This window comes from Chiloscyllium plagiosum, unplaced genomic scaffold (assembly GCF_037043375.1).
Source record: "Chiloscyllium plagiosum isolate Xiang-an unplaced genomic scaffold, Cpla_swu_hap1 HiC_scaffold_23, whole genome shotgun sequence".
In the NCBI taxonomy this organism is placed as follows: Eukaryota; Metazoa; Chordata; class Chondrichthyes; order Orectolobiformes; family Hemiscylliidae; genus Chiloscyllium; species Chiloscyllium plagiosum.
In genome coordinates this window covers 7,453,996-7,478,594 of record NW_028270161.1, presented here as the reverse complement: position 1 = coordinate 7,478,594, position 24,599 = coordinate 7,453,996, and the positions used below count along the sequence as shown (strand labels likewise).

At 42.7% G+C, this 24,599-nt stretch overlaps 1 protein-coding gene and 1 long non-coding RNA gene across 2 annotated transcripts in view; one reads left to right on the top strand and one right to left on the bottom strand.

Annotated features, from left to right (window-relative positions):
* Positions 1 to 216: 216 nt before the first annotated feature.
* Positions 217 to 6,052, bottom strand: LOC122561521 (uncharacterized). The gene is made up of 3 exons (XR_006315031.2): positions 5,825 to 6,052; positions 4,262 to 4,507; positions 217 to 716 (listed from the first exon to the last, which is right to left on the bottom strand). It is a non-coding gene; the product is annotated as an uncharacterized LOC122561521 (long non-coding RNA).
* A 1,700-nt stretch (positions 6,053 to 7,752) lies between these two features.
* prkcq (protein kinase C, theta) overlaps positions 7,753 to 24,599 on the top strand; it is a 328,186-nt gene continuing 311,339 nt past the window's right edge. The window contains exon 1 of the mRNA XM_043714125.2: positions 7,753 to 7,818. Coding sequence (XP_043570060.2) covers positions 7,776 to 7,818 — 43 coding nt within the window. The 5' untranslated portion in view covers positions 7,753 to 7,775. The remainder of the gene's footprint in view (positions 7,819 to 24,599) is intronic.

The window sequence follows — 24,599 nt, the reverse complement described above, 5'->3', positions numbered from 1 at the left end:
AGACCTGGGGAAGAAACGCACAGCCATCTGCTCGAGCTAGAAGCTCCAGCTCCGTCAGTTGGAGCACGAGTCCCAACGTGAGACAGGCAATGATCACATCAGGTGCTGATATTGTGTAGAACGGTCCTGAGTCAAGACTCAGCCAAAGACTCAGAAAAGATGGAATTGATGATGAACAAGGGAAAACTTAAAATCAAAATCACAGTTTGATTTGATTGTATTTATTGTGCTCACATGTACGCAGTGAAAAGTTTTGTTTTGCAAGCAGTACAGACAGATCATAGCAAATAAGGACATAGAGATCACAGGGTGCTCAGCCAGAGTGAGGCACACAGGTCATTCTGCTATAACGCACGTTTCATCAGCGCAAGTTGGCTATAACACGATTGACGAATTGTGGACGCTGTTTGGATAATGCAAACTTTTGACTGAACAGGGAGCGATTTTCTATTCGCGATCCTCTACAACGGGAGCTTCTATTGCGGTTTTCCAGGGCGCCATTTTCTACAGCATGATCACAGCTGTCGCATTATCGCAGAACGCCTGGTACAGGAGGTGCACAAAGCAAGATCAACATTGTGTGAAACTAGAGAGATCCATTCATCAGTCTAAAAATAGCAGGAAAGAAGCTGTTCTTGAATCTGTTGCTGCATGTGTTCAAGCTTCTGTATCTTCTGCCTGACGGAAAAGTTTGGAAGAGAGTATTCCTCAGAAAGCTAGAAGTAAACAAAGGACCCAGATCTTAGACTAAGCAACACTGTCATAGCAAGCAGGCTCCAGGAGGACACAGTAAATCAAGGGCCGCAGTAGGTATGCCACCTAGAGCATAAAACATTACAGCACAGTACAGGCCCTTCAGCCCTTGATGTTGTGCCGACCTGTAAAACCAATCCAAAGCCCAACTAACCGACACCATTCCATTGTCATCCATATGTTTATCCAATGACCATTTAAATGCCCTTAAAGTAGTGAGTCTACTACTGTTGCAGACAGTGCATTCCACACCCTTACTCCTCTCTGAATAAAGAAAGTACCTCTTGCATCTGTCCAATATCTATCACCCCTCAATTTAAAGCTATGTCCCCTTGTGCTAGCCATCGCTATCCAAGGAGAAAGACTTTCACTGTCCACCCTATCTAACTCTCTGATTATCTTGCATGTCTCAAACACAACACTGGCAAGGAGTTAAAACAACTATCCTTCAATAAATGAGCAGGCCCTACTCGGATTTAAACCCAGGATCAGCCTGCTTACTACACAGGCACTTTAACCAACTAAACCACAGGGCCACACTAAATGCTAGAGGTACATTAGGGGTAGTTCAAAGAAAGTTCACTCCATTAATTCCAGAGATAAAAGGCTTGTCTTATGAGGAGAGATAGAGCAGTTTAGGCTTACACTCTCTCGAATTTAGATAAATGAGAGGAGATCTAATTGGGATAAATAAAATGCTAAAAGAGGTTGACAAAGTATACGTAGAAAGTATGTTTCCTCATGTGGGTTAATCTGAAGCAAGACAATCTTATTTTTAGGATAAAGAGTGACAGGTTTAAAACAGAGATGAAGAAGAATTACTTCTCTATTGCGAGTGTGACGGATGCTGTAACATTGACTACATTTAAGGAGGAGATTTAAGAGTAATCAGTTAAAGGGTTCAGAGGAAAGTGGTGTTGAGGCCAAGATGAGGTCAGACAGGGTCATATTAAATGGCTCAAGGGGTTGAATGGCCTAATCCTGCTCCTAGCTCTTATGTTCTTATGAAATCTATTATTTCAAATGTGGTAAAGGCAAGAATCATTTGTTGAACAGAAATTGCTGGAAAAGCTTATCAGGTCTGGCAGCAACTGTGAACAGAAATCAGAGTTAACGTTTTGAATCAAGTGACCCTTCCTCAGAACTGTTCTTGTTTTTGATTCTGATTTACAGCATCCACAGTTCTTTGCGTTTTTAATCATTTGTTGATACTGGTCACAGCAGAACTCATTCAGGAAGAAAGCATGAAGGAAAAACAATTACAAATAGCACTGCAGACAGCAGGAATGTTTTAGGAAAATCCATTACAGCAAGAGTTATTCTAATTGAAAGTCATTCTAATCAAACCACAAAGAGTTGGATTCACTTAGTCAAGTTGTTAAGAAACAAGCATCATTATTAATACCACAGGCAATGGGAACAGGAATCATTGAGTCTGAGATTAGTGGAATTCATCCTCAAAGTAATGGAAAAGTAGCCACAGAAGGTCATAATCCTCCATTTTGACCATACAAGCTTTGGATAATACTGCATTGCTAAACTGCAGATTTTTTTTTAAATAAAGAGAAATAAATAATCACATTATGAATATATGACAACAGAAAAACTGGAGGATTTAATTTCAGAATTGGGCTGAATAGAACACAATAGTGGGTATCTTGGAGAAAACAATTCTTATGACATAAAATTGCTGTCAAACTTGATTGCAAATCGGAGGCTGAACAAGTGAATGCACTTTTCAATTCAACTGCAGCTATAACTGATTATGTTATAGTTCTCTAAGCAGTAAAAGAAGCAACAAATATCCTTGATCAATTTCTGAAAGCTTTTAGTAATTTCTTCAACCTCTGAATAAATAGAAGTGTTGAAGGAGCAAGATTTAAAAAGAGAGTTCAGTATTCAAGGAAATCCATAGGTAAGTTCTTAAATGATCTCCAAAGACTAATCAAAACATGTGGCAATGGAGCTTTAAAGTCACGTTCCATAAGAAACAGAATTCTTATTGGAGTAACTAATGAATCTTTGTCAGATTTATTACAGTCAAAAGAAGATTTAGCTCAAGAAATTGTCATTCAGATGGTGAGAGATGCAGAGGTCTAGATTAAACCTAGGAGGAAAGAATCATTCTTTTCACAAGAGATCAATAGAATCCATTCAGTTCTTTTAAAAACCCTAAAAACTCACATGGGGAAGCAAATATCAAGTTGAGGATGGATACCAGATAGTTACAGGCAGTGTCTCTGCTGTGAGACAAGGAAACTTCACAGGCAGAGGCTGCGTCCAGCTATTAAACAAAAGGATGCTTTGCCTGTTATGCAATGGAAAAAAAATGTATTAAAGTAGCCACGATGTGGAGGTACTGGTGTTGGACTGAGGTGGACAAAGTCAGAAGTCACACAACACCAGGATATCATCCAACAGGTTTCTTTCAAAAGAGACGTCACTTCATCTGACGAAGGAGCAGCGCTCTGAAAGTTTATGATTTCAAATAAATCTGGACAATAATGTGGTGTTGTGTGACTTCTGACATTATATTAAAGTATGATCTAGTCACAGACACCAAGAAGACAAATAACTACTCCATCACAAATCAGTTGTTGAGGTAAAACAGCCTATACTAGAAGGAATGTCAAATCTACTCCACAGGAAAATAGGGGAACCAGACTGTTTTGGCAAAAAGGTATTTATCTCAATGAACATCTTACTAATTTCAAGCTCTCTACAGGAGTGAACATCATTATGGCATCCGATAGTGTATCATGGTTGAGGAAACACTGCTTACGTCATATAGCAGTCCAACTCCATGATCCAGAGTATGTAAAGTGTATAAAGATAAGTTGCAAACAAGTCTGCAAAACAAGAGGTTGCAGATCCTGGAGATCTTATATCTATTTCACAATCAAGAATTTTGAATCTTAAGCATGAATGACCTGAATCTTCTTCAAAAGGTGGAAGAAGGGAAACTAATTAAAGTCAAAAGGTCTTTATTCAAGGAACACTCATAATCAGAGAATAACAAGTCAATGTGATTTTTTGAGCAACCAATCAAGTACCAACCAATGGATAATTTCAGAGGACTTCCTAGACCCATGATGGAACCCAAACAGAATCTATTGATATTAGCTATATTAGCATAAACACGCTGTTCTCTCCTCTCAGTAACAAGAAGCCTATCACTATGAGATAGGTTTAATGACATAGCAGTGTTTTTAAACCCTCAAATAAAGTCACTCAGATTACAATAAAGCTTGCTGAATAAACACTGAAACTTGATGTCAGATGATGAGAAGGTGAAAGTTCAAGCAGAACATTTTATTGCTGTATTATCCCAGGAAGAATTGTCAGTGTCAATGACAGAGATAATGCCAATAAACCCTAAGTCATACCACTGAAGAACCTGTTGGGTTCAGTGATTCCAAAGCATCCAAGTTAAGCTACTTATTGAAGTATAGAGTCAATACACTTTGCACAGATTTATCAGCAGATTTGGATTTAAAAATCTACTAACTTAGATTGAAGTTATGATGCCATATGACTGCATGGAAGCCACCACTGAGAAGGAACGATCAGTGTCCCCAGCTTCAGAACACTGCCAAAGGGAAGTTACCTGGTCCAGGGCACTGCAAAAACAAGAAGGTACCCATTTCAGCAAGATAGTCATCCTCTGAGATGGAAAGTCAAGAGACAAAAGACGTTGTAGATGTTGCAGTGGAGTGCCTGGCTGTTTCAGCAAGAGATTCTCAGCAAAGGGAATCTGAAAGACAAAAGTACCCCAAGTTTAAAGGGACTCACAGAACACACATTGTCAAGAACAGAATCAAAGTCAACAGTTTCAACACAATGACGTAGCACTCTTCCTTCTCTAGTGAGAACATGTTCTAGCAGAACATGGAAACCTCCCAGCAGCCAGTACATAGGAAATGAAAAAACTTGAGGGATAGATGAGGTAGTGATAATGTCTCATGTTAATAATGTGGAAATGAGCTTGAGGGGAGATGGTGTATAAAGATGTAAGTTTATGAAAGGGTTACTTCTATGTTGCATTATGTTAATATCACATGGACTCGGATGGGGGATCAGCTGTGCCTTCTGGTCCTAGAGTCTCCCATGAGAGGAAACAACCTCTCAGCATTGAACCTATCAAGCCCTTAAGAACCCCATTGGTTTCAATGAGGTCATCTCTCATTCTTCTCAAATCTGGAGAGCAGAATCCCAGCCTATTTAGCCTCTGCTCCTAAGACAATACCTCCATACCAGGGACCGTCCCAGTGAATCTTCTCTGAACTGACTTCAATGAAATAATATTTTTTGGGTGCTCATAGTATTCGAGGTGGGGTCTCACCAGCACCTTGTACAGTTGCAGTCAGATTTCTCTCCTCTTATACTCCCTTGAAATAAAGGCCAATATTTATTCGCCTTCCTGGTTGCCTGCTGCACGAGTGCACTAGTTTTCTGTTTTTCATGCACAAATATCCCCAAATCCCTTTATGTTACAGCTTTCTACATTTTTCTGCATTTAAATAATACTCTGTTTTTTTTTTGTTCTCCCTTCCAAAATGAACAACTTCACATTTCTCACATTATATTCCATTTGCCAACTTGTTGCCCACTTAATTAAACTATCAATATCTCTCTGTAAACTATTTGTATTCCCCTCACACATCACCTTTCTGACACAATGATCATCTTACAACACAAAGCTACACAGCCCCTGACATTTTCACAAAACCCAGACTGAGTCCTACAGCCTTATGCCTCCAGAGCAGCAGATACAAAGGCATGGCACTAACAGTTACCCATTACCTACACAATATCAACAGCAAACCAGTTAGCCTTTCCATTGTACACTTTCCTATCTTCTGTGAAAGACAGGAAACATAAAATCAGAATTTCATATTCAAGTCAAAACTAATTGTAAACTTATTTAGGAGTAAGATAACGATCCAGAAACGACTCAGCAAAAAAACATAAACTCCTGCGACCAATGCATCTCATGAATTGCTTTTAAAAGAAGAGGCAGATTTGTTGATGTTAATTCAGTTGTTTTACTGTTCCTCTGGTTAATACTCACCTGATATCGATTTTGCATTGACCTTATGTGAAGCTATTCTCTTGACAGTGAAGAACAGGAAATTGTAATGTTGTTGATGTTAAAACAGTTTCCCTTGCAGTGAAACAAATTCTTCTTCATGGTTAGGAGAATTAACAGATCAGTCATTTCTATTCCTTAGTCAGAGAGTATTAAAAGAACCAGGCCCATCTCAAAATTTGTGTGTATTTGACACCTAACAGAGATAGAAATCGCATTTTGTTCAAGGCCTTGCATATCCATCACATCATTTGATCAAAATCTGAGACAAGTTTTTGTCTAATCTACAAATCAAAAAAAACTCATCTGCTGCTGGTTCTAGTTACTTTGTGGTTGATAGAAAGGGGTAGTTGTCATCTTAGCTCAAGCAAATTTTGAAATACATTGACCCAGTTTATCTCTGATCTTTACAAATCGACATTACCGAAAGGTCTCAAACATTTGCCGAGTGCAACACGTGGCGTTGCAAACTGCTAAAAAAAAGACCAGAAGCATGGAGAATATTACCGTTAGACTACAGGTGGATTACCATTTTCTGCTATTCTCTGTTGGTTTTCTGATTATCCTAAAACAGGAGACTCAGGGCAGCGCTGTAGAATGACAGAGGCAGTATCTATCACGTTGCCTCTTGAGAGATTGCAATGAATAATGAAACGCATCATGCCAACCTTCCTTCCTTTCTAGATCTTCCTATCCCAAGCAGAAAGTATCGGCCGCACATTCATACTCAAGGACCATTGAAGTCCATAGCAGTCTGATTTACTTGATCCATTATTTGATATCCCTTTCCTTTTCATGGCAATATATTTTACCTAGATATAAAAGATTGCTGATGACTTTTAATGTTAATGAAAAGGAATTTAATTCAACTGCGTTAATTACATTGTAATGGCTCACGTAAAAATACAAAATAATGGTGTTATCAATGCCTTCTTTTTGTGGCCTTCCTGGCATTTTCGGCACAGGTCGACACTGTATCATTCAAAATAAATAAAGTAAACAAAAGGAGAGGGGAATCAGAGGATGTCGATGCCCAAAGCAACAGGAGAAAGGAATACTGTTGATAGTAAAGGAAAGTTTGAGACGTAAAATAGGTGTAAATGATGGGTGAGAATTGCAAAAATAAGCCAACCTTGTTCAGAGTGAATCCTTACATGAAGTCAGGGAATTATTGGGGGTGGGGGAGATTTGTAAACACAATGAAGGAGTGAGGTCATGCTCTGAATTTGTTGAACTCAATGTTCAGTCCTGAGGCTGTAAATTACCCAAACAGAAAATGAAGTGCTGTTCCTTCAGCCTGCATGAGGCTTTGCTGGAACATAAAGCAAGCCCAAGATGGGAGCAAGGAACTGGAAGGTGGGGGTATGCTTACAAACAGAGCAGGGGTGCTTCTCACAGTGGGCACTCAGCATGTTTCATCACGCCAATGTAGAGGGGACCACATTGCAAGCAGTGATTAGAGCGGACCAGAATTGCTGCTTCACCTGTTTGGGGTCTTGGACAATGAGCACAGGCAAGTGTATTTCAATCATTCGCAATTGTCAGCTGACCTTCCTTTAGAGGCATTAGACTTAAAGACTACATATCATGGAAGGTATTGTTGGTGTTATATCACCCAGTATTCATGCAAAGGATTGAACATTCCACTATTTTGGGTCACATAAGATCTCATAACTATATTCAAACGAAACTTGTCCAAATGTGTTGCAAAATAGACTCTATAAGGGAGTGAACCTTTGATGTTTTATGCAACTATTGAGCAGTGGTACATTTTGATTATAGTCATTTGTAGCAGGAGGTTCAGCTACAAAGATGAATCTATAGAATATAGTTCAAAATCCACTTTGCTGGTATCATTCACACTGTTCAATTGTTTACACCAAGGTCTGGCCTATGTGAATCAAGGATGATGGATTTAAGTCAAACTGCACAAATGTTAATGATGGGGCTGGATTCGGATTGGACAGATGATGAAGGTAATGGAGAATTATATTGTATTGCTTGACTATTTATGGAGAGAGGAGAATCAATTGAACAAGATAGCAATCAATGCTTTCATTGTACTCCATCAGTGCTCACAACATAACCTTTTGCATGTCAGTGTCAGATGTACAGTCCTGTACCAGTTATTCATCGTCTAATATTTCCCCAATTGTCTTCACACCACGACTCGCTGTATAACCTATAAGACATTTCTGCTTTGTATTTTATCTTTTTTGTTCCATTGAGTTAACCAATTTATGCTAATTTAAAAGCATTTATGTGCATGGAATTTGATCTCAGATTTTATCTCAGAACAAGGTATTCAGACAATGACATTAGGCTCAGTTTAGATTGTCTTTCCACAGGTGAAAGGATGAAATTGTAATTCATTTCTCCAAACAAACTATGCTACTGTGCACCATGCACCAGCAAGAGATTAGCAATTGCCATTGAAATAAATAATGACAGCCATCAGGCTTATTTCAACAGAGCTGATAAGGTAGCAGCGATTATATTTTTTCAATTAATTAATGATGAGTAGATTTTAATACTTTAATACATTGCGTGATAGTTCCAATGAATCTGACAGTTCCATTGAGTTTATCCATATTTTACACCTATTCACGTCCACTTTTAACAACCTAAAAGGGAGTTTACCTTTTCCCAGAGAGCAATGTACCTTTCCCAAATATGATTTTACTTTCCAAAGCTGCCCCTGGACCTATTTAAAAGGTTACCCTAACTTTCCAAAAGGATATCCTAACCCTTCAAACAGCTCCTGATTGTATACGAAGCCCACAATTCATGATTTGGACATCTGACGATTGAAAGTTGAATCTGACTGACAACAACTGCACTTTAACATCTGCAGCTTTCCCCATGAGCAATGGAAGTGCAAAATTATAAGCCCCCTTCCCCCACCAGCTGAAATGTTGCTGGGTTTAGGGACATGATTTCCAGAATTGAAGATTTAACACCATTTCAGCAAAGTTGGAGACTCCCTTCTTTGTTATAAACATTCCGGGTGAGAATGTAACATATTTGAGGACAAGATGATAGATGGAGGGAACAAAAGAGAAAGTCCATGGGACGGAGGAAGAGATTAAGTAAAGAAAAGGATGTTGTTGTAAGGTAAAAGGGGGTAGTCATGGGACAAGTAATAATGCAAAGGCCAAGTCGACAATGTTGCAGCTGCATAGGACATTAATTAGGCCACTGTTGGAATATTGCGTGCAATTCTGGTCTCCTTTCTATCGGAAAGGGTTCAGAAACGATTTAGAAGGATGTTGCCAGGATTGGAGGATTTGAGCTACAGGGAGAGGCTGAACAGGCCAGGGCTGTTTTTCATGAGGGGAATGGATAGAGTAAATAGACAAAGCTTTTTCCCTGGGATCGGGGAGTCCAGAACTAGAGGGCATAGGTTTAGGGTGAGAGGGGAAAGATATAAAAGCGACCTAAGGGGCAACTTTTTCACACAGAGGGTGGTACATGTATGGAATGAACTGCCAGAGGAAGTGGTGGAGGCTGGTACAATTACAACATTTAAGAGGCATTTGGATGGGTATATAAATAGGAAGAGTTTGGAGGGATATGGGCCGGGTGCTGGCAGGTGGAACTAGATTGGGTTGGGATATCTGGTCGGCATGGATGGGTTGGACCGAAGGGTCTGTTTCCATGTTGTACATCTCTATGACTCAAGGTGCTGTGAATGGCCACAGCAGAATCATTGGCTGCAGTTGTGTGAAAAAAGGAAGCATTTTTAACTTGTCTATTTCTGAAAAACATAAATGACCAGGAACATTGGGCTGACTGTAATATTCCTAGAAAGAGCTGTGAGTTGGGCATGAGCCATTCCAGTAGTAGCCGTATGGGGAGGCAATGGCGTAGTGGTATTATCGCTAGATTGTCAAACCCAAAGACTCTGATCCTGTCTTGGGAACCTGGGTTCAAATCCCCCTATGATAGTGGGATTTGAATTCAATAGATACCTTGAATTAAGAGCTGAGAAATATGGAGCAGGAGAGCCAACATTTTGGGCATAAGCCCTTCATCAGGAACGTAGGGGGTTGAGGTGGTGCAGGTCAGGCAGCATCCCAGGAGCAGGAAAATCGATGTTTCGGGCAAAAGCCCTTTATCAGGAATCACCTTCTGTGCTTTTCCAGCACCACTCTAATCTAGACTCTGGTTTCCAGCATCTGCAGTCCTCATTTTTGCCATGTGGGGGGATTGGCCAAGGGGATAAATGGGAGGTGGGTGGGACCAGGGGGGAAGGTAGCTGGGAATGCGATTGATGGTGATAGGATGGAGCAGATAGATGGGAAAGAAGATTGAAAGATAGGACAGTTCAGGAGGGTGGTGCTCGTTGGATCTAGGATAAGGTGGGGGGGGGGGGGAGATCAGGAAACTGGCGAAATCCCCATTGATCCCATGTGGTTGGAGACGCCCACTGTGGAAGGTGCAAATTTGGTACTGGAGGTGGTCTAGGACTTGCATGTCCTTGGTGTGGAGTGGGAGGGGGAGTTGAAATGTTTGGCCACAGGTTGATTTGTGTGTGTGTGTATTTGTGTGTGTCCCAGAGATATTCTCTGAAACGTTCTGCGAGTTGGCATTCTGTCTCCTGACGTGGAGGAGAGCACATCGAGAGCAATGCACACAGTAGATGACATGTGTGGCAGTGCAGAAGAATCTCTCCGGATGTGGAAGGATCCTTTGGAGCCTTGTATGGAGATGTGGGCACAAGTTTTACACCTCTTGTGGTGGCAAGGTACCAGGAATGGAGGGTGGGTTGGTGGAGGGGTGTGTGGAGCTAACGAGGGAATCGCAGAGGGAATTGTCTCTGTGGAATGCTGAAAGGGATGGGGAGGGAAATATATCTCTGGTGATGGGGTCTGATTGGAGGTGGCATAAATGGTGGCGGATGATGCGTTGTATACGAAGGTTGGTCGGGTGGAAAGTGAGGACCAGGGGGGGTTCTGTCCTTGTTGCGGTTGGAGGGGTCGGGTTGAAGGAAGCATGGAAAGTGGAGGAGATGTGCGGGAGGGCATTGTTGACCATGTTGGAGGGGAAATTGCGGTTCTTGAAACAGGAGGCTATCTGGGATGTCCTGGAGTGGAATTGGTCCTTCAGGGAGCAGACGTGGCTGAAGCAGAGGAATTGAGAGTAAGGGATAGCATTTTTAAAGGAGGCAGGATGGGAGGTGCAGTAGTCCAGGTAGCTGTGGGAGTCAGTGGGTTTGTAGTAGATGTCCGTGTTGAGTTGGTCACCAGAAATGGAGATGGAGATGTGCTATAAGGGGATGGGGGTATCTGAGATGGTCCAGGTGACAGATTTTCCTGTGCATCCAAACACCTCGTCCACTGTGTCCATTGCCCTCAATGTGGATCCCTCTACATTGTGGGGAGACAGGACGCCAACTTGCAGAATGTTTCAGTGAACATCTCCAGGACTTCTGCACCAACCAACCCTATCACCCTGTGGCCAAATACTTCAACACCTTCTCTCACTCTGCCGAGGACACGCATCACCAAATCCTAGCCACCTGACACCCGGAGGAAGAACATCTTATCTTGCACCTTGTGACCCTCCAACCACATGGGATCAATGTGGATTTCACCAGTTTCCTCATCTCCCCACCCCCCCACCTTATCCCAGATCCAACCCTCCAACTCAGCACCACCCTCTTGAACTGCCCTACCTTTCCATCTTCCTTCCAACCTATCCGCTCCACCCTCCATTCCAACCTACCACCATCACTTCCCCCACCTTCATCTACCTATCTCCTTCCCAACTACCTTCCTCCCAGCTCCAACCTACCTCCCTCTCACATTCTTGATGAAAATTTTATGCTCAAAATGTCAATTCTCCCGCTCCTTGGATGTTGCCTGATCTGCTGTGCTTTTCTAGCACCATACTTTTTGACTCTGATCTCCAACATCTGCAGTCCTCACTCTCTCCCATCTAAAATTAAGAGTTTAGTGATGACCATGAACCCATTGTTGATTGTTGGGAAATCCCATCTGGTTTAATAATACCCTATAGGGAAGGAAACAGACATCCTGACCTAGTCTGGCCTACATGTGACTCCAGACCCACAGCGATGTGATTGACACTTAACTGTCCTCTGGGTAATTAGGGATGGACAATAAATGCTAGCCTAGCCATCATCCCATGAATTAAAAAAAACATGTATGGTAAGGAGTCGGTTGCTTTCCTCGCTCCTTGCCAGCTCCCCTTACAGTCGTGTACCCCAATTAAGTCAGCTGTGATGGGGGAAGGGGAGGGAATAGTGAGGAAGACATTTTGAACCCTAGGCCAAGTGATACGTTTAAGTGGGCAGTGAAGGAAAATTCTTGCTATCCTTGTAATCTACCAGCTGGGAGGCCAGTGATCTGGGTAGGCTGCCTCATATACCTTTGGTGGTCTTACTGCAGGAGGAGGCGGGGTTGTGCTGCGGAAGGTTGGAGTCCAGCTGATTATGCACCTTGGCCTTCTGCCCTCCCCAGAGAACCAGGCCTCTGTCGGAAAGGCAGCACCTCAGCCATGTCACTGGCAGGCCTGGGTAAGGCTGAGCTGTCAGCCATCCAGTTATGGGCAGCTGCTCTCGGTGACAGGTTCTTCAAAATCCCAGGAATAAACATTCGGGAGTGAAGGATCTCAGTGGGAGTTATTCCCTCCCGGCTTCCCGGAACTCACAGCAGTGTAGTCCTCACTGACTGGTGGACAGGATCAATCCCTGCAACCATGGAATTCAACCCATTAACTCTGTTTTCCCATTCATGGATACTGCCCAATCTGCTGAGCAATTCCAGCATTTTCTCTTTAAGTTTCTTCAGATCTTCACCACACACATTGCTTATTTTTTCTTTGTATTAATTTAGAATTACTCTACCAAGGGGACAGCATTGTCACAATGGGTCAAATGGCCTGGTTCTGTGCTCTGAACCTCAACCTCTTCATCTCAAACTGCTGCCGTGACATTGACGGCCCCAAGCTATCCACGCCCCTCCCCCACTCCAACCTCTCACCCTCACAATGCGCAGCCCTCCACTCCCTCCACTCCAACTCCAACTTCACTATCAAACCAGTGGACAAGGGGAGTGCTGTGGTAGTTTGGCGCACTAGCCTCTACACTGCTGAAGCCAGGCACCAACTCACAGACACCTTCTCCCACTGTCCCCTCGACCATGACCTCACCTCCCAAAACTAAACCATTATCTCCCAGACCATCCACAACCTCATCACCTCAGGGGTATCCCATTCACAGCCTCCAACCTCATAATTCAGGAACCCTGCACCACCCAGTTCTACCACATTCCTGATGAAGGGCTTATGCCTGAAACATTGATTCTCCTGCTCCCCGGATGCTGCCTGACCTGCTGTGTTTTTCCATCCTTTTCGACTCTTTGCTCTGAACCCCTATGCTTTCAACAAGTGCTAAGGAAAGACTTCAGTACTGCGTACAGTCACTGATAATATCATTGAAAATTACTTTGGCTAACTTTTTCCACTTCGATGCAAATTGGGGTTAACAGATAATGAGTGTTGATCTTTAGATTCTTAATGCTAGCTCTGATTTTATTCTGAGAATGAAATAGAATTCTTGACACCCAAATGACACAAAGCAAGCTTCAATGAGAGACGTCAATTTTCCAAAATGGAAACATTGAGTTCACATCTCTCTGAGACTCATGTCAGCCACACAGCTACATGGCTGCCTTGATGGTTACAAATAAAAAATCAATTATCGGTTTAGTGGAATATAAAAGAAAATCTTTATATATCATGGAACCTACCTGCTGCCTTGATCATGTTTCTCTTCTTCCTTCACTGATTTCTCGAGGGAATCTCTCTCACCCCACAGTAGCATCTAGACATAGCACTGGAAAGATCATAATTTAATTAAACATGTTTAATGTATTTTAAGGAATTTTGTGATCGGGTGAAAAGTAATTTAATGGACCATCTATACTTCAATTTGTCTTGTGAGGTATTGTTTATGCTTAAGCTCTTGGGTTCAGCAGGAACTGAATGGATTGACCCTAACTGCACACAGTTAAAATTTCTGAATTGCATGTAAATATGGTTCGGCCACTGTTGGAATATTGCATGCAGTTCTGGTCTCCTTCCTATCGGAAAGATGTTGCGAAACTTGAAAGGGTTCAGAAAAGATTTACAAGGATGTTGCCAGGGTTGGAGGATTTGAGCTACAGGGAGAGGCTGAACAGGCTGGGGCTGTTTTCCCTGGAGTATCAGAGGCTGAAGGGTGACCTTACAGAGGTTTATAAAATCATGAGAGGCATGGATAGGATAAATAGACAAAGTCTTTGGAGGTGGGGGAGTCCAGAACTAGAGGGCATAGTTTTAGGGTGAGAAGGGAAAGGTAAAAAAGAGACCTCAAGGGACAACTTTTTCATGCAGAGGGTGGTGTATATGGAATGGGCTGCCAGAGGAAGTGGTGGAGGCTGGTACAATTGCAACATTTAAAAGGCATCTGGATGGGTACATGAATAGGAAGGGTTTGGAGGGATATGGGCCAAGTGCTGGCAGGTGGGACTAGATTGGGTTGGGATATCTAGTCAGCGTGGATGAGTTGGACCGAAGGGTCTGTTTCCGTGCTGTACATCTTTTATGACTCTATATCCATAACCAAGAGTAAGGTATGTAGATTCCTTTATCTTTGTATTGATGATTTCACACTTTGAGTGTAAATGTGTGCGTGTGTGTGTTTGTGTGTGTGTGTGCACACACGCGCATGTGCATGTGTGTTTATTTGCTATTTATTCATTGGAGGTGGGCATCACTGGCAAGGCTAGTATTTAGTGCCAATCCCTAACCTGTCCTTGAGAATGAGAAGGCCTTCTTGAATCACTGCAGTGTATCTGATGAAGGTACACTCACCATCTTATTAGGAAGGGAGTTTCAAGTTTTTAACCCAGGGAGAAGATAGTTTCAAGTCAGGATGGTGTGCAGCTTCGAGGGGAACTTGGTTCTCCCATCCACCTGCTGTCATTATCTATCCAGTTGGTAGGAGTTGGCTGTTTGAAAGCTGCTGTTGAAGGTGAGTTGCTACCATGCATCTTGTAGGTGGTACACACAGCTGCAATGTGCATCAGTTTTGGAGGGACAGAATGTTTAAGGCAATGATTACTGTACAAATCAGGTGAGGTGCTTTGTCCTTGATGGTGGCAAGATACATGAGTGCTGTTGGATTTGCACACATCAATACAATTGGGGAGTATTCCACCACACTCCTCAGTTATGCCTTGTAGATGTTGGACAGACTTTGGTGAGTCCCAAATAGCCAAAGAATTCCCAGTCTCTGGTCTGCTCATGCAGCCACGATATTTACACGGCTGTTTCCATTAAGCTCCTGGATGTTAATGATGGGGGCTCAACTGTGATGTAAATGTCAAGGGGAGATGATTAGATTGCACTTCCTTGCAGCTAGTTGTTGTAGAGCGAATGTTACCTCTCAGCTATCAGCTTTGAGAGTGTGGTCCTGATAAAGGGCTTATACCCAAAACTTTTATTCTCCTGCTCCTCGAATGCTGCCTGACTGGCTGTGCTTTTCCAGTGCCACTCTCTTGATTCTGAACTTCAGCATCTGCAGTCCTCACTTCCTCCTTGTCAGCTATCAGTCCAAACTTGTACTCGTCCAGGTCCTTTCCAACAGAGCTCATTGGAAACCAAGCCAAAGCAGGAACTCTGGCTGATATCTATGGCTCTCCACAAAGCAATGAGTCAATTGTGCAAAGCTTTTCTTTCTTCTGGACATTGTCTAGATGCATGAATGGTATCAGCAATCAGGAATAAGCATGAAGGCTATCTGCGCAATGTATCATCTTCTTTCATCCCATACTTAGTGGCGCATGAAGAACTTGCTTCCAAAATGGTGCCATTGCTAATTTTTCCTGGAATGAGTCTCTAGTCTGTAGCCAGATAACATAGTAAGGGACCCTACTCCACTTCAAGCATGGCTGATCAGGAGACTCTTTCTTACTGCCTGCCATAGATGGATTGGAAAGGTATCATATATATCATCCACACACATACATATATATATGTGTGCGTGCATATATATTCTTGATGAAGAGCTTATACCCAAAACTTCAATTCTCCTGCTCCTTGGATGTTGCCTGACCTGCTGTGCTTTTCCAGCGCCACTCTCTCAACTCTGATTCCAAATATCTGCAGTCCTCACTCTCCCCTATGTGTGGAAATTATGTCTCATGAACTTGATTGAGTTTTTTGAAGTAACAAAAAGGATTAATGAGGGCAGAGCGGTGGACATGATCTATATGGATTTTGGTAAGGTGTTCGATAAGGTTCCCCATGGGAGACTGGTTAGCAAGGTTAGATCTCATGGAATACAGGGAGAACTAGCCATTTGGATACAGAACTGGCTCAAAGGTAGAAGCTAGACAGTGGTGATGGAGGGTTGGTTTTCAGACTGGAGGCCTGTGACCAGTAGAGTGCCACAAAGATCAGTGCTAGGTCCACTACTTTTCATCATTTATAAAAATGATTTGGTCGTGACCGTAGGAGGTATAGTTAGTAAGTTTGCAGATGACACCAAAATTGGAGGTGTAGTGGGCAGCAAAGAAGGTTACCTCAGATTAAAATGGGATCTTGATCAGATGGGCCAAGGGGCTAAAAAGTGGCAGATGGAGTTTAATTCAGATAAATGCGAAGTGCTGCATTTTTGGAAAGCAAATTTTAGCAGGACTTATACACTTAATGGTAAGGTCCTAAGGAATGTTGCTGAAGAAAGAGACCTTGGAGTGCAGGTTCATAGCACCTTGAAAGTGGAGTCGCAGGTAGATAGGATAGTGAAGAAGGCGTTTGGTTTGCTTTCCTTTATTGGTCAGAGTATTGAGTACAGGAGTTGGAAGGTCATGTTGCGGCTGTAGGACATTGGTTAGGCCACTTTTGGAATATTGCGTGCAATTCTGGTCTCCTTCCTATCGGAAGGACATTGTGAAACTTGAAAGGGTTCAGAAAGGATTTACAAGGATGTTGCCAGGGTTTGAAGGTTTGAGCTACAGGGAGAGGCTGAACAGGCTGGGGCTGTTTTCCCTGGAGCGTTGGAGGCTGAAGGGTGACCTTATAGACGTTTATAAAATCATGAGGGACATGGATAGGATAAATAGACAAAGTATTTTCCCTGGGTTGGGGATGTTAGAACTAGATGGCATAGGTTTAGGTTGAGAGGATAAATATTTAAAAGAGACCTAAGAGGCAACTTTTTCATGCAGATATTTGGAATGAGCTGCCAGAGGAAGTGGTGGAGGCTGGTAAAATTGCAACATTTAAAAGGTGTCTGGATGGGTATATGAATAAGAAGGGTTTAGAGGGATATGGGCCAAATGCTGGATAAAGGATCTAGATTAGGTTAGGATATGTGGTCAGCATGGACGTGTTGAACTGAAGGATCTGTTTCTGTGCTGTACATCTCTATGACTTGATGTATGTGTGTGTATATATATATATATATATAAAAAATATATAAAATAAAACGATTGATAATCAATCTGTGTCACCACATTATCAATATATCTTTCATGTCTATCAAGACCTGAGGTGGGACTTGAACCTGGTTCAATGGTGTGCCTCAGGTCTCCTATGTGCAACATATAACCTGTTTAATAACTCTAGGCATAGATTAAAGAAAGGAGGCCCTTCTAAACAGCAGTCTGAATCTCCTCAAGGAAATGCGATCTCAATTGGAATATGGAAAGCCCCTCAAAATGGTGCATTCATACTTACTATTTGTTAAACATCAACGAATTATGCAGCTTGGAACGGGAAAACAATATGGAGTTGGATGAAAGGAAATATGCAACAAATACCCTTTCCGTCTGCTCACCACATGGTCTCCTCGACATTGGGAAAACCACACGCAGACGAGGTGACCACTTTGCAGAACACCCACAGTCTCTGCAGAAAAATGACCCTGAGCTTCCAGTTGCATGCCTCTTTCACGTCCCACCCTATCCCCTGGTCAGCATCTCTGTCTCAGGCTGACTGCAGTGTTCTAGTGTAGCTTCGTGCAAGCTGGAAGAACAGCACCTCAATTTCCACTTGGGGACCCTGCAGCCTTCAGGACTCAATATCGAGTTCAATAATGTTAGAACCTGAACACCTCCTGTTTCCACCCTTCACATCTCCGGCCCTGTCATGACATGAGCTGCTCTCTGCATAGCCAACCCACTTCCTCTCTCTTATGTTTCCCATTGTCAGTGTTTCTTTTTCCCTGACATACTATTATCCAACTCTTCATCATTTTCTCTCACTCTCTCTGAGCTCCATCTCCACCTATTATCTCACTCTTTCCAACACGTTCCCACTACCTCCCCCGCTCCACAACACGCACTTGCCATGTTACCCTTGTCTTCAGCATCAATGCAAACCTTTTTCCAGCTACAATCAGTTCTGAAGAAACTGAGAACCCGAAAGGTTAACTCTGCTTTCTCCCCCCCAACATGCTGCCAGACCTGCTGAGTTTCTCCAGCAATTTCTGTTTTTGTTTCTGAGCTCCAGCATCTGGGCCATTCGGTGTTAATGTACATGTTCAAGCTGATAGGTTCTGGTGACAAGGAGGGTCAATGTGGAGTTGTGAGGCTCAATGTTAAGACCATCACTCTTTATATTGCCTCACCCAAGATCTGACAGTGTGGTACTCCCTCAGTATTGCACAGGAATGCCTGGCCCTGGCTGTGATGACCAGGGGAAGGTGCCCTCATATCGTAGCGAAGCAGATCAATTGTCTACTCCTTCGGTGGCTCAGTGTCAAATGTTGTTTTGGAAAACTGATGGGAAACACCTGGGATCTTTCACGATCTTAAAAGTGCTATTCTAAATGAAAGTCGCTAGTGAAAGATTGAGGGCCGATAGCCCAGTCTGCACATGGGAAGAACAGCACCTCATTTTCCACTTGGGGACCCTGTAGCCTTCAGGGCTCAATATCGAGTTCAATAATGTTAGAACCTGAACACCTCCTTTATCCACCCTCCACACCTCCGGCCTTGTCATGACATGAGCTGCTCTCTACATGACTAGAAATAGCTGCTTAAGTATGCAAACTATTGCGAGCAACAGGATTGGAGAATTCTGTGATACCTATGCCCCATTTTACCAGGCATTGTTTACCCTGACCTGCAGAAAATGTTGTGGAAAGTGTTGGGCAGATTTTGATCCAAAGTGACCTGCCTTAGTCCATAGTCACAGCTCCCACATGGTTGCTCTTCCACATAGGAAGGGTATTATTGAATTGGAGAGGGTTCAGAAAGCATTTGCCAGGATGTTGCCAGAACTGGAGGATTTGAGTTATAAGGACAGGTTGGACAGACTGCAACTGTCTTCACTGGAGCATAGGAGGTTGACGTGAGGTTTATAAAATCATGAGGGCATTAGAGAAGGAGAGCAGTAAAAGTCTTTTTCCCTAGGGTGGTCTATTTTTGAAGATGTGAGGGGCAGGATTTAAAAGATGTCAAGGACAATTTCTTCACACAGAGGGTGGTTCGTGTGTGGAATAAACTGCCAGAGGAAGTGGTAGATGTGGGCACAGTTGCAACGTTTAAAAGACATTTGGATAAGTCCATGGATAGGAAAGGTTTAGAGGGATATGGCCAAACACTAGAAAACAAGGCCACTTTGGTTTGGGAAACTTGGTCAGCGTGGATGAGATGGGTTGAAGGTTCTGTTTCTGTGCTATATGATTCTATGACTCCAAACGCCCATCCCCATATCCATCTTCTATGTGCCCACATCCCTCTCCAACTCCTCCCTCACCCCCAGGGGGGACCAGACTCCCTCCAGCTGGCTTCCTGCCACAACCCAGCCACTATCGTCATAAAGTTCACTCTTGGCTGAGGATGGGGAGTGTGAGAGGGAAGATAATTCCTCATCTCAAATTGCAGGGTTCCATCATATGGTCTTCCTCCACAGAACCTGTCATTGGTGCGGATGTCTGGAAGCAGTATGCAAAGGCAATGCTGGCCTGTTGCTATGGAGATGGTGAAATATCAGACACACACACACACACACACACAAACACCATCAGAGTGAATCCTCCATACCTGCATCATACCAACATTGACACTCGCACATTGTGTTGAGTTTAACCCTCATATTGCAATTCAATTTTTTTAGGAATTTATTACAGCAGGCTTTAAAATTAGATTAAAATGCAAAATCAGATATGACATCTCTACTACTTGCTAAATCTTCCTGTGCTTTCTGCAGAAGATGTGGTTTCTGTAAAGTGCATTCACGTAATGTTTTATGTATGTACCTGAGCTGTAATGGTGTTTTCACTTTTATAAACTTTCACCTACATTACTCTGAACAGCTTTTACTTCCATCTAACTGCTCAGCAAATGTGCAATCACAGTGACTCACAGCTTAATAGATATTAAATCAAATAAAAAAGGTTCCGCATCACTGCCACAGGAAAACCTTGATTCTTGGTCTAGTTCAAAACGATAAAAGAGCAAATATAGCAATGAAGTGGAGACATCCATCCATAATTGGTCTCCGTCCATGGGAGATATCGGCATCTCTCTCTTTGCTCTCCTCAGTTCTCTATGACATTATCATTCCATCTTCTCCTATTCTTCCAGATAGTAGTGGTCATGAGTTTGGAAACTGTTATCTCAGGAACTTTAATGATTTTCTGCATTGCATCTTATAGATGGTATTGAAAACAAAAAAATGCTGGAAACACAACAGGTCAGGCAGCATCCATGGAAACAGAGCAAGCTAACATCTCAAACCTCGGTGACTCTTCACTGGTTCTGATGAAGAGTCATTCAGACTTGAAACATTAGCTTGCTTTCTCTCCATGCATGCTCCCTGACCTGCACTTTTTGTTTCCCATACAGATTTCAACATCTACAGTGTCATAGAATCCCTGCAGTGTGGGAACAGGCCATTCTGCCCAACAAGCCCACACTGGCCCTCTGAAGAGTAATCCACACAAACCCATTCCTTTACATTTACCCCTGAGTAATTTACCTAACTTACACATCCCTGAACACTATGGGCAATTTAGCATGGCCAATTCACCCAACCTGTACATCTTTGGACTGTGGGAGGAAACCGCAGCACCCAGAGGAAACGCACATAGACATGGGGAGAATGTGCAAACTCCACACAGATAGTCACGCAAGGCTGGAATCGAATCCAGGTCTCTAGTGCTGTGAAAGAGCAGTGCTAACCATTGAGCCACTGAGCCACCCCCTAAATTGCTCCTATCTTAGAAATGGTACTCACTGCTGCTGCTGAGTGTTGGCAGTGGAGGGAATGAATGTTGAAGATAGTAAGTTAAGATTCAGGGAGAAAGTAATGAAATGTAATTCAAGGTTACTGTGTATGTATGTGAATGCATAGAGTGTAGTAAATAAGATTCAGGTGTTACAGCCAAAGACTGTTATATTGAAACATAACGCTATGGCCAGAACAGAGAGCTGACTCAAGGGAGAACAAGACACAGTGTTCAATATTCCTGAGGGTAAGGTTTTCAGGAGAAGTGAAGAAGTGGCAGTATTGGTTAAGGAGATCATTGCAGTGCTGGAGGAAGACGATGTCTCAGAGGATTCAAAGACACAATCAATTTGGCTCGAGCCAAGGAACTAGAAGGATGCAATGACATTGCTTGGTGCCAACTAGTGGGAGGGATACAGAGGAACATCACAGGGAAATACAGAGAGATGTCAACATTTTGGAGACTTCAATTCCCCAAATATAATCTGGGCTACTGGTACTGAAAAGGGCAATGAGAGGCAAGTGTTCCTCGATTGTGGTCTGGCAGCAGTATGAGAATAATCAACTGCCAAGTTTTTGTTGAAATTCAAACCAGATAATTCAATGTTGAGTAGTCAAGACATTTCAATCAGGAATGAAATTTTCTCAGCAATACTTAAGAAGTAATTCTTTTCCTTTTTTTTAAGGAGTGGAAGTAAGGCCATTCGGCCCATCGAGTCCACTCCACCATTCAATCATGGCTGATGGGCATTTCAACTCCACTTACCTGCTTTCTTCCCATAGCCCTTAATTCCTTGTGACATCAAGAATTTATCAATCTCTGCCTTGAAGACATTTAGCGTCCGGCCTCCACTGCACTCTGCAGCAATGAATTCCACAGGCCCACCACTCTCTGGCTGAAGAAATGTCTCCCCATTTTAATTTCCACCCTGAAGCCAGTTTCTCCAATCAGTGTGAGTCTGATTGATCTGTTGTACCTTAATGCCATCCATTGTGCTTGCTGTCATTTCCCTTTATCCTTGTGGCCAGCTAATAACTATCAATCTCAGATTCATTGAGGTAGCGCCTACTTTTTTTTATTGTGAGAGAGAGTTCTGTATATTTATCATTATTTACACACAGAAGAAGCTCTACCCTGGATGGCCTAGCTTTCACATCAATGGTGTGTCCCCTGACTGAGACTCTCCAGCCAGCAGAAAACATTCATATCCACTTGATAGATTTCTTCCAAATTATAAAAACCAATGATGGCTGTCCCAGATACATCCGGACAATAACTATGACTTTAAAATTTGCAGTGTGCGTCAACAAAATATATAAAGTCATAAATAATTCAAGTTTTATTCTTGCATCTTGGTTTGTTACAAATTAAACAGTTCATTTCTGATTCCCGATTTTCACCTTACTGAATCCCATTTCCTAATGGAGACGTGATAAAGTTTAATTGCGGATGATGAAATTACTCTGAATAAGCAATCCTGTTTGAGGGTGAGACCTATGCTTTGAGACCCATGATTGGAGACCAAGGTTTAGTGTGTGTTCTAAAATGAAATAAAGGCGAAGACAGAAAAAAGAGGAATCTTGATGAACAATGCTCACAGAAAGGTGCAGATGATTCATTCATAATCGTGGACTGAAACTGGTTAGTTATGATTAAGCTGATATTACACTGAGCTGTTGATAGCCTGATGCATCACTAGCCAACACTGTCTTCTGGGTATTGTAGAGAGAGAGAAAGAGAGAGAGGAAGCCAAGAGTGATTGCAGGAACATGACAGGGCAGTTCGACACAATGCGGCTGACTAGTCAGCACTGGCACTGGGACAGAAGCTAATCAACATTCTCTGATGGAAAGTCATCTAGACTGGAAATGTTAGCTTGCTCTTTCTCCATGGATGCTGCCTGACCTGCTGTGATTTGTTGGTTCTAGTTCCGATTTCAGCATCTGCAGGAATTTGTTTCTACATTCTCTCATGCTGGCTCATTCACCGAGTGAAAGGTTACTTTCCTTTATTCTGGCTATCAATGTAGGTTCAGAAGCAATACCTCCCACAGCTTTCCATTCGATATTATCTGCCTGTGACCCACAAAACCTAGCAAAGAGATGACTCACATTATTAGCCTTTGAGTGAGAATAAATACACTTTACTGAGTATGCAGAGAGATTGATGTGTGATTTATTCCATTTGTACTCATAGTTGTAATTTAAAAACAAGCAAGAGATTTTGTAGCAATCCAAACAACAAGAGAAAACATATTAAAGACAATCTTTCTGCACACTTTATTGCATTAAGTATAATTTGGTTGCAAAGACTTTCTATACATTTCTTATAAAATGCATTTAAAATTCACTTTGGATTGTTGGTTGGTACTTTTGCCTATTTCCCAGGCTTCCAACTGCAACCTCAAGTGTGATGTCAAATCAGGGGGTTCCTGGGAAAATAGGAGCAGGCATAGGCCATTCGGCCCATCGGCCCAATGCAATCATGGATGGTCAAATACTTCAATGCTTTTGACTCACCCCATTCTATAACTGTGTTCATCACTGGTAACCAGAAATTTGAAAACGTTATCAAAAATTAGAGGGACAGAATAGCAACATAAATCAGGAGTAACTTTGCCAAAGTCATAGAGTCATGTACAGCGCAGAAACAGATCCTGTGATCCAACTTGTCCATGCCATCCAGATATCCCAACCCAAAGTGCCAGATGTTATCTGTCTACCCAAATGTGCAGAGGCAAAGAGGGTGGAAATGAATACATAACATAAAGATTGGGCATGCATTATTCAATTAGAAAAGTGCCAAAAATGTGATACTCCCAGGTCACTAAGATTACTTACAGTGTGGAAACAGGCCCTTCGGCCCAACAAGTCCACACCGAACCGCCGAAGCGCAACCCACCCAGACCCATTCCCCTACATTTACCTCTTCACCTAACACTACGGGCAATTTAGCCTGGCCAATTCACCTAACCTGCACATTTTTGGATTGTGGGAGGAAACCGGAGCACCTGGAGGAAACCCACGCAGACACGGGGAGAATGTGCAAACTCCACACAGAGAGTCGCCAGAGGCGGGAATTGAGCCCAGGTCTCTGGCGCTGTGAGGCAGCAGTGCTAACCACTGTGCCACCGTGCCGCCCACTAGGCAGTCTGTCAGGCTGTGGGGAACTGGTCACCAAAATGTGTCAGGTCCCCAAATAATGGAAGAAGAAGAAAAGAAGGAGGATGGATCAGAGGGGAAGATACCTTCACATTACTTTCAGTTATCTTTGACTAGGTGTTTCATAAACAAAATTGTCCGAGTCAATTAAACAGAATGAACGTCACTCTTCCCAGCAACAGAATTGTTTGTCTTACTCAGGCAGAGATGAAAAGGTTGGATCTCACAGCTTTCCAAAACAATGAATAATAAATAGGCAAGGTCTTTATCCTGGGGTGGGTGAGTCCAGAACAAGAGGGCATAGGTTTAGGGTGAGAGAGAAGAGATATAAAAGGGACCTGAGGGGCAA